The 10,804-nt window shown below is 39.2% G+C and overlaps 1 protein-coding gene across 1 annotated transcript; it reads right to left on the bottom strand.

Moving 5' to 3' along the window:
- Nucleotides 1-416: 416 nt before the first annotated feature.
- Nucleotides 417-10,012, bottom strand: CDH26 (cadherin 26). Its single transcript, XM_032198532.1, has 14 exons — nt 9,914-10,012; nt 9,707-9,829; nt 9,050-9,211; nt 7,784-7,931; nt 6,958-7,124; nt 6,662-6,790; nt 6,015-6,200; nt 5,533-5,801; nt 4,770-4,912; nt 4,298-4,531; nt 2,753-2,974; nt 2,542-2,666; nt 1,360-1,443; nt 417-626 (listed from the first exon to the last, which is right to left on the bottom strand). Exons 1-14 carry the CDS (start codon nt 10,010-10,012, stop codon nt 417-419), a joined length of 2,301 nt encoding a protein of 766 aa, XP_032054423.1.
- Between the last annotated feature and the right edge of the window lie 792 nt (nt 10,013-10,804).

The raw sequence follows: 10,804 nt of genomic DNA, 5'->3' as shown, positions 1-10,804 counted from the left end.
AAAAGATCTTATCATCAAGTCAGACCTGCATGGATAATTTTGGATTTAAAGAGACCATCTACTGGAGAAAGGACTGTATCACTGGCCTAACTGGTAATTGCCTTTGCTGTTCAAGAGTAGTTTAATTCCATATGGAACTTTCACTTGAATTTCCAGCCAAATAGCCCTTCTCATTGTGCAAGTCTGCACAGAATATGACAAAATCACTCCATCATCTCTTCAGAGTAGAGCGTACCTTCCACGTGTGCCATGTTCTTGGCTGCAGGCATGCAAACAGCATAGGCAGGCAGAATAAAAGACAGGTATTCATGGTGCAAATACAGTGCAACACTTTCAAACATCGATGGGGGGGTTCTTTGGAATTTGTCAGCGCTGCTGCCTTTGCAACACCGTAAAGTACTCACAGCCTTTTGAGATTAACTGAATGACGAAAATCGCTTCTGACAGATTTCGTCCAGAGCAGAAAACTTTGGTCCTAGAGTGTTCAAAAAATCTGTGGGCAAGTCGTCACTGCCCATGGAGAGAGAGTGGAAGGAGTTACTTTTCTCCAGTTCTCCTTCCTGTGCATATATGCAAGGTGCATAGCTTGCCCAATAAGGTTCCAGTGCGCTTTGGTCATACAATTTCTAAAGGGAAGAAACAACACAAATCATCATGGAAGCTCCTACTACCCTTCAGGAAATTAAAGGGATTCACAGTATACTGTTATCAAACAGGCAAGCAGGAGGCTACAGTGAACAGTATAGGTTTCTCTCTGATAAAGAACAGTTGAACTGAAGCTCTCAGATGGAAAAGTACGAGAGCCTGATCTTCCCCTGAAGTGACAATGAAGCAGGAAGGAGATTTTAATATGCCTTAGAACAAAGAACTCTAAGTAAATATGACTGCGTGGAGGCATGCAGTCTGGTGCAAGGAAGTGTGGAGAATAGGCCTGTTCAATGACCAGACAGAACATGGCAAGAGAACTAAGATTTCTTTGCTTCCACAGAAATGAAATAGCAGGAAAACAAACTTTAACCCTGGTATGGTCATATAAAGTATTTTAGCCCCACCGCCTAGTCTTGAAATATTCATTCCAGGTGAAAGTCTCCAGCCTTCCAAGAACTGTTGGGTGACCAGGTACATTCAGCGAGAAGTCTAGGAGACATGGCATCTTCAGCAACTAAGAGTCCTGACTGTTCCTCCGTCCAATACATTCCTTTCATTCCTTTTTTTTTTTTTTTTTTTTAATAGTAATGCTTTTTAGGTGTGGCCAGACAGAGTAGCTGAAGCAATAGCAGCTTTTCAGTTTTGCATGCTTTTTTTCCTATTCTTACAAGCCACCTCAACAAAAGAGGGATTCAACATCTGCTTTCTTACCTGATTCAATATTTTGTCTACTGTCTGTATGATGTTATCGTAGTGTCTTACTTGGACTGTCTTTTGTATAGTGTACAGGCCACTCTGAAAGATAAACACAGTTTCTCAGGTTTCACCAGTGTAAAGTTGCCTACTAACATTTCTTTCAGATACAGATAAATCCAACTGCTTTCTCTCTGTTACATCCATTTCTCTTGTGCTGTCTTCTCTATTAGATTGCAGCTTTTCCTGGTCAGGGACTGTTTCTTCTTCTGCATATGTAAAACACTTCCTGTATATGTGGAGCCACCATGTATGTGCTGTTTGTAATCTCCAGTAGCTAAATATGTTTCTTCCTCTGAATTTAGTGAATTCCTTCTTGCTAGTGCACCAACATGACCTCAGAGCTTTGTAATGTCTACTTGTATAAGTACTTGTAGCTCCGAACTACAGACTAAGCATTGTGGAATTAGATTCTACATACATTAAAAAAAAAAAAAAAAAAAAAAAATGGTTTTCATTTTCTTTGTCTGCTGTAAAACAGAGGTTATTTTTAGAGTCTCTTGATGAACATTACATACTTATGACCAGAACACATGGCAGTCACTTACTGATGTAGACCAGAATTTCCTTCAGGGATTCTTTGCAACAAAAATAGAGGTCTGTTGCATAAATTAGAGAATGCAGCACAAAAATCTGCAGAACAAATTCAAAAGCCTTCAAAACTTCAAAAGTACATCTTCCAGTTAAAATAAATAAATAAATAAATAACTCTTAAATCCTGTCCACACAGGACAGGATTAGCCAGTATGCTAAGTCAAAGATGTTGACTGGCATGTTTTTGATCAGATGAAGAATGATGGATCCTTTTCACTTATACCAAGAACTAAGTAAAGTTTTACTTAGTTTTATTTTACTTGTTTTATTTACCTGCATATCAATTCAGGTACTGTGAGAAGAATTTTGGAAGAAATTGCACTTCCAAATATTTAGGACAATTACTAATGAAAAGAAGTGTCAGTCTCAAACTGAAAGTTGCTGGGGAAAAAAAAAAGTGTCAACATTTTTTCATATGCTGCTGGAATCTCCAGCAAGTAAAATTTATTTCTAATTTAGCTATATTGCATTATTTTTCCCACTATAATTTATACCAAGCATCATTCTTAGGATTCCAGCCACACGGATGTATGTTTTTGCACTTACATGACACAATGGCTTACTGCTCTCTTCATTATAGTTGATAAAAGTCTGTTCACCTTCTTGAGGTAGAAAAACAGCTTTGCTTTTAGATTGTGGCACATGAAACTGACAAAGTAAAATACTGGAAACTGTTGAAAGAAGAAAGGAAATGATGAAATTTATGTTGCGAACAGATCTGTATGGTTAAGTACAGGTGTCTGGTGAGGCTACTCACCCAATAGTATTAAGAAAGCTGTCAGTATTATTGCAATGGCACCACCTCCAAATCTCACAGCTCCTTGTGGTAAATCTTCACATGCATGCCCATCTGGGCAAAAGCAGAGCCTTATATGCTGATTCTTCCTCGTAGAAAGTCCTCGCCTGTCCCGAATAATGAAGGGCACCACATAGGTACCTTGTGGGAGGCTTCTTAACATCAAAAGTTCCACCGACTCCACTAAAAAGACAAGCAAATTATTTCAAAGAATCACAGAATGGCTGAGGTTGGAAAAGACCTCTAGAAGTCATCTCATCTGCCCTCTGCTCAAGCAGGGATACCAAGAGCAGGTTGCCCAGGGCCAGGTTCAGGTGACTTTTGAAGATCTCCAAGAAGGAAGACTCCACAGCCTCTCTGGGCAACCTGTGCTGGTGCTCCATCACCCACACAGTAAAGTGCTTCCTGATTTTCTGATGAAACCTCATGTATTCTAGTTTGTGCCCATTGCCTCTTGGCCTGGAATTGAGCAGCAATAAAAAGAGTTTGGGGCCCCTATGTACCATCCCTTTACATATTTATAGACATTAATGAGATTCCCCCGAGCCTCCTCTTCTCCAGGCTGAAGAGTCCCAGCTCTCTCGGCCTTTCCTCATAGGAGAAGTGCTTCAGTTCTTTGATCATCTTGGTGGCCCTCCGCTGGACTCTTTCCAGTATGTCCATGTCTCTCTTGTACTGGGGGGCCCAGAACTGGAGACTGTACTCCAGGTGTGCCCTCACCAATGCTGAGTGGTGGGGCACGATCACCTCTCTTGACCTGCTGGCAATACTTTGTGTAATGCATCCAAGAACACTGTTAGCCATCTTAGTGTCAAGGGTATATTGCTGACTCATGTTTAATTTTGTGTTCATCAGGACTTCTAGGTCCCTTTCTACAGAGCTACTTTCCAATTGAGTAGCTCCCAGCATATACTGGGTTGTTCCCCCTCTCTCCTCCCCCCACAGGTACAGGACTCTGCTGCAGGACCTTCAAAAGTCATGGAAAAAAAGTCTGATGCTCCACAGTGCCTTCTGACAATAAAAGGAAACTCATCTGCAACCCAATTGCAAACAGTTTTTCCACCGTTAATGCATCATGGTGAATAGGGCAAAACCCCATCCTGTTCTATCACCTTGCTGAGCCTTCTGGGCAACGAGGTGTGTCCCAACCTTGCTGCATTCTAGCACAGCTGCACTGACAACCTCTAGAATTCATCAGGAGGTCATTCAAATGCAGAAGTTGTTCCTCAGATGTCTTGTCTCCCTTTCTACAACTGGAGTGTATTGCTTCTGGCCCTGTCCTCAGTAGGGATGAAGAACAATTTTTTGTGTTTGGTGTTTTTTTGTTTGTTTGTTTGTTTTTTCCAAATTGAAGAAACTTTGGATTTTGAATGTTGTTCTTCCATGTCCTTTCAGTCTCCTTGAGACTAACCAGTAACAGACCATAAAGTAAGTGACAGTGAAATAACTAGAGGGGACGTAAGTGACAATAGGCTTCTCATGAAGGGCACAGACAGAAGAACTCACCAAAGTTCCTTCCTAATTTCCAGGTACTCTTCACATCTTCAGAGTCTTCAGCAAGCTCAAATGTAAATGGCCAAGAATGTGAATGGACCAAAGGAGACTTAGCTTTTATAATGAGAGGTCTCATTTCTTTTTTGTCACATACATCTAAAGAAGGATCCACTAACGTTGGCATATGCTCTTTAATGTCAGACAAATAAAGCAGGATGGTGCCAGTACCAGTCTGTGGTGGAGCATCTAGAAAGGAGCAAAAGAAACAGTAAAATACTTATAACTGGATATTGACAAGAGCCATTCTACTGGCAGGAGCTCTGCACCTGGTATCCTAATAGTCACACATGACACAAGTGTTAAACATTGGGGTGTTCTGAATAACCATTCTCCACTTAAATTAGTAGGCTTGCTATCATTTTATATCTAGCATGCACCTCATCTCAAACAGTTGTGCTTGAATATTTTCTGACTGGCTGCTTACCATGACCAATAGCATGGACGATGATGGTGTACAGGCTGTTGTTCACATAAGGGGATTCTTGATCAAACTCTTTTACTACAGTAAGAACTCCAGAATTCTCATCTACACTCAGCCATCCAGCTGGGTCACGGGATAGTTCATATCTTAAAAAGAAAGGAAAAAGTTACAAGGAAGCACATTTCTTTAAGTGAATTTTGAAGAAGAGAATATTTCTGCTGCATCTTTGTTCTTTCGAGCTCTGTAGGTATTTTTATTAGTGATGCTTACTTTTGCTATCTCTATCACAGGTTGAAGGTTTCTGCATAGCCAATAGTTCCCCATGTAGTACTAATATACCTTGCACAGCCCCATCAAATCCATTCTTAGGGGTTCAGAATGTATCTGTTTCCACATCAGATTATTACCCTTAAAGCCAAACATACCTTAGTCCCTTCTACAGCATCAAAATTTGGTAGTCAAAAGTGACATATAAATAATGCAGCCTGTTTTTAGGCAAAACTGTTCTGAAGACAAGAGAAACATTGAGCAACCAAGGACTGACGATGCCTATAAATTTCATCTTACAAAAACAGCTATCTGGATCTGCATCATTATTGGTAGTAAACCTGCACCTCTAACGTGTATCTTTATATAACTGCAAATATGCATGTGTATGTATATATACACATTTGAATATATACCATATAAAACTCAAAAAAAAAAAAAAACACTTTATATTCTTAAGCTATTTCTTATTCTGAGAGATGAAAGCATGTCCACTTACCTAATCTTTTTTGGCCCACCATCTGGATATGTAGCAAGGTACTTTCTAAACACTCTTCCAGGCTTCATTTCATCTTCTTTTTGGACAACAAGTATAGGAGGATGAAACTGGGGAACATTTTGCAACTCTGTAACCTTGATATTCACAGTTGTGTTCATGGGTTCTAGGCTTGAGATCATCACAATGCCATTTTCACATGAGAAGAAAGGTTCTTCATTTGCTACAGAAATTATGAGTCTCTTCTCAGAGTCATCTTTATAGCGGAGAGGCTGAAAACCCCAGACAAGAGTCTCATTAGCAATTATGATCTTTGATATGGCAGTCATATTATTTCATATTTTTGTATGCCAGGGACTGAGAGGACAGCCGTGAAACAGTTAAGATGCTAAGCTATTATTCTTATAGTCAGACTGACCATGTAACACATTGCCATGTTGTAGTTCATCTACTACAGTTCCTCTGGTCTGCTCAATAAATATTACCTTGATAACACTCAAAATGCCTTCATTTGTGTCTGGGTCAGTCTCGATGGTGAATTGTTCCTTCTCATTGCCTTTTATTATTGTGTATTTGGCTCTCCAAGCTGGAGTGTAAGGCGAATCTTCATCTTCCACTTGGAGCCATAATGCAGCTGAGTGTTCTCGGCCTTCTGAAATCTGTAGCTGGTACTGGGAGCAGAAAGGAACGAAATAAAGATTATTTCCATTTCCAAGAGAAGTCTGTTAGCTCATTCTGAGACACAGTTCCAACACCAGACCATGTGGAGCTACTTTATGATCTTTATGAAGAATGGATTGTAATCTGGACCTTAGCTTCTCAGATATGTTAGAATAAACTAGTCTGTCACCATTGCTATGCTGTGAGAAAAAAAAAAACTTCTAGTGCTGTACATGGAAATCTGACAAAGTTTATCACAGTCAGTAGTCAAGTGCTCTCTTACCATCCACATTTTAAAGAGGTACTTCTTCTAGCACTATACCATTATATAAAGTACATTTGCAAGTGCTTTGGCCTGATCCTATAAAGGGTCTGAGGGTTCCTATTTCTACTGCGGAGTGCATTAAGCACTTCACTTGAAGGATGAACTGTATTTAGGAAGGCTAAATAAAGTACTAATGTTTTTCCTTACATTATCCCTAGTAAATACAGGGGGGTGGTTGTTTGCATCTTCAATAGCTACATTCACTGTTGCAGTAGATGACAGCTGGGGAGTTCCTTGGTCATAGGCTTTCACCAGAAGTTTGAAAGTGCTGGCAGTCTGAAAAACAGAAGTAATTTCAAACCTCAGGTCAGAAGCAGTTCACACCTTTTACCAGTCATAGCTACAAAGCTGGATGTGAAACTGCCCCTCTCCTCGTACCCAGTTAACATGTAGTTAATATTGATTAGGCATTAAATTACAAGAAGCTGCCATATGTACATCACCTTATAATTCAGGCATCCAGACAGATGTATTGTTCCTGTGGTAGGATCAATATCAAATGGGAATCCATCTAGAAGGGGCATTTGTGTACTTAGAGAATAGGACACCTGAGAATTAGCAGTGCCACTTTCATCTTTGTCCAAGGCAGTAACTTGGAAAACTGGGTCATCTAGAATGAAGAATCGAGACTTTAATACAAGTGCCTAGTCTTGACATGGAGTTTCTCAGGCCTATCTACACGCTCTTGGACACACAGGTCCTAAGAGCAACTGCAGCTTCTCCTGTGGCTATGGTTATACCCAGAAAGACTCAACTCCACCTCATTTGGGTGGTAAATCTGCCCACAGTATCAATGGACAATAGAAAGGGTTATCGCACTCCTGAATTACTTTGTCAAAAATATTCAGTAGTATTTATGACAGTTCTTGGCCAGCTCCAGAGGAGATAGCACCATGCCCATGTGTCTACATGTCTGTTCTTTGTGAACACAAACAGAGATTAAGTCTTTGTCTGAGCATTTTTCTGTGACATGGTGTGCACACACAGGTTTCAGATCCATGGTTCAGATCGGTCTCCTCTCTCCTCGGCTTACAGGTATGAGCAATTTTCACAGCAGTTTTTCCAGAATGTCTCTGACATTATGTTAATGTACAATCAGACAAGTCAAGCAGGAGGAAGTAGCCCTTCACATGAAATAAGTACTCATAATTTTAGGGACTAAGTAAAACCTATGGAGAAGAATGGATTTGGTAAGTAAAAGAAGGACAAAGGAATTAAGAAAGCATTCATACACAAACCAGTAGTATCCATTGTTTGGGTGGCATTTACCTTCACTGTGGTTCTCCCTTATCATAATGCTGAATTCCTCTTTGGCAAACTCAGGTGCGTTATCATTAACATCTTTTACTTTAATCTTGAAATATAAAGGGCGGTCCAGTGGCTGACCAGTTTCTCTGTGCACAATATCGAAACGTATCTAAATAAATAGTGACACAGTAGCTCATTTAGATATCAGAATAGAACAAGAAACTGAATTTTGAAACATCATCAGTCATATTTAGCTAGCATTTGGCTTTGCATTGCTAAGACATTTATTCATTTTTCAAAGGTAGTAGATGTATAATGGTCATCCATCACCTTAAACAATACTTTAAAAAAATCAGTTAAAAAAATCTGGATCTGCATTGTTTGAAATAACTGCTTAATGTAAAATATGTAAATACCCTTGAGGCCAAACACAAGAATGATTTCAAAGCTGCTTCCCAACTAGTATTTAATTGAGTGGTACACTCAGTTTTCTCTAGCTGCATTTCAGTTATAAGTTCTGAAGTCCCCTTTGCTACACTTATTTCTGCTTTAAAACCAAGCAAAAAGTGTCCTGGACCAACCAGATGTCCAGTGAGGGGGAATAAAAGGCTCTCCAAAAGTTGTCTTTTCAGTGTGGAAGTCAGGACTTTGCACTGAGAACAAGGAACTTTAACTATAAAGTGGGTATAATTAATCCACAGAGATGCTTGTATAAATCATCATAGAATAAACAAAAGGAGACCATAACCAATTTTTTTTCCAAGAAGAAAACAAACCCACACTCACATATTTCATTCATACACTTATCACATTTCTTTTGTCACACTTACTGCTTATGACCAGTTTCCTGCTTTTTAAGTAGGAACATATGCTTACGCATGTAAAGTTACTGTAATAGGACTTGGCAGCTCCTTCCTTTTGTAATGCTTAACTTTTTAGTTCCATTATCTTGATTAGGAGTTTGGAGGTTTAAAAAACTGCTGTAACACACTTTGAATTTCAGGACAAACTTTTCATTTGTAGGATATAGCCAAGGTCAAGTAAGAAAAATGATAGAACAGAAGTATACTGATACTTGAAATCCAAATATGTCATGACAGTATATAATCAGTAGTACGGTGGAAGTTCCCTATAGGTCTCTGCTGAGACAATTATCTTTGCAGGTTTCAAATAAGAAAATACACCCTTAAAATTCTTATTGGTCTGCCTCATTTCTTTGAAGCATTTGGCCATGAGAAAGCAGTTAATATTTGCAAAGAGTTTTAGGTATTCTTTAAAGTATATTACCTGAAAAGATGCAGTCTTTTCTCTGTCAATGGTACGATGTACATACACATGTCCGTTTTCATCATCTTCTATAGAAAACAATCCAATCTCTGGAGATTCATCTACCCCAGGTCCACTAATTAAATATTTTACTGATGTATTAAATGACCTGTTATTGAACAGCTTTTGAAAAGAGAAACAGCACAATGCAGTGTGAATAGGGAAGACAGAACAGAAGTAAAAAAGCTTTAGACCAACTATCTTCCTACCCACTTTGTCTTTGCAGATAAGGCCATTGTGTAGGCTTGTTCTCAGCCAACTCAACAGTTTTCTGGGTTGCAGCATCACTACTCTCTGCACAATGTGCAGGTACACAGCTCTGTACAATGACTCATACCTCTCCCACCCTATAGTCTCTTCTTTCCTTTGAGTATGCCTAGAGCCTCCCATAAAAAGAAGAAATCTCTCTTCTACACCACACAATCCTACCCACTACTCTGTTTAAATAAGCCAATTTTGAACAAAGTTTTTTTTTGTTTTGTTTTGTTTTAAAAAATAAAGCTGTTAAATACACAGTTCTTACCCTCTCCTGCTTTTGGTATTTTATAGAAAAATCTGTGCTGGTGAGTACCTTACTGTGAGGTTCAAGGTAAACTTCTACTAAAAGGTTGGTTGTACCTGTCCAGCATATTTTGGGAATGGTCCTTTCTCCTCCTCTGTAACATCGATGGTGGTGATAACCCATGTCCTTTTTGTACGCCGTAAAGGATGTAGGCTGTCTAATTGATAAGAATCTATCAGCTGTTGGATAAATAAGTGTATTTAGTGTCATAGTTTACACACTAACAGTTTTGTATCTGTTATTAAATTGTATTGACTACAAACCTGAGTATTCTTCTTTTGGACAGCTCGTCTTAAACTGAAATTTTCAATGTCATGAGAAAAACTGTTGGTGGCAGTAACCTTATTAAAAAGAGAGGTCATTGTGAGAAGTATGGTTAGCTAGAAACCATTGTTATGTTGCCTAGGAGGACTTGTGCTTCATAGAAACACATTGATTCGGTTTTGACAGTATTGTATTAAGTTGTAGCTGAATCTAGAAACCTGTAGAGATTCTACAAATATAGTCCATCTCATTCCAAATCAATTGGCTTTAGAGCTTGGATACTAATTTCTCCGGTCAGGTGGTGCCGGTTCCAGAAATACACAAACACTGCATCTAACACTATGGTACTATCCCTACGGATTTTCTCAAATCAAGTAGCTCAGTTTTCAAAATATTCACCTCTGTCTCTGTCTGTCTCACGCTCCTTTAGACGTTGTCTGGTATCCACTCAACATAAACCTATTAGTGGTGAAAGTTAAGCCTGGGGAGTATTTCAGGTTCTCAAAGACTGTTATGTTACTCTAAGTGTCCCAAATATAGCTGATCTACCAGAAGATGAACACTGGACCAAAGTCTCCAATCCATTTGAGAGAAATAAATTGAGAATGGGGACTATACCGTAATTGGCTGAATTTGCCTTTTTCTAAGCACAAGCTTCCTGCACAGGCTTCAAACACTGCTTTCAGTTTAAAATTTCCACCACAAGGGAGTATGACAGTACTCAACTTACACTGTCATCATTAGCGCACGGGTAACTTGTATACCTTCCTTTCGGCTCTTGCTGCTTTTACAGGAAAGCTTGTTTGGATTTTTTTACGACCCATCAGATGACTACAGCATCATATAAGATAGGAAACCAAGCTCTTACTGGCTCAACTCAGGCAAAGGTC

Source organism: Aythya fuligula, chromosome 16 (assembly GCF_009819795.1).
Source record: "Aythya fuligula isolate bAytFul2 chromosome 16, bAytFul2.pri, whole genome shotgun sequence".
Classification (NCBI taxonomy): Eukaryota; Metazoa; Chordata; class Aves; order Anseriformes; family Anatidae; genus Aythya; species Aythya fuligula.
The sequence above is the reverse complement of the archived record's forward strand: the minus strand, read 5'-3'. Positions and strand labels throughout refer to the sequence as shown.

Bases quoted from the DNA above. Each gene is read 5' to 3' on its own strand.
- CDH26 (XM_032198532.1), bottom strand. From the start codon at position 10,012: ATGACCTCTCTTTTTAATAAGGTTACTGCCACCAACAGTTTTTCTCAT. The intron at 7,125-7,783 runs GTAAATGCCACC...TCTTCATTCTAG, and splicing joins AAGGGAGAACCACAGTGAAG to ATGACCCAGTTTTCCAAGTT. The intron at 5,802-6,014 runs GTAATATTTATT...TGGGGTTTTCAG, and splicing joins GCATTTTGAGTGTTATCAAG to CCTCTCCGCTATAAAGATGA.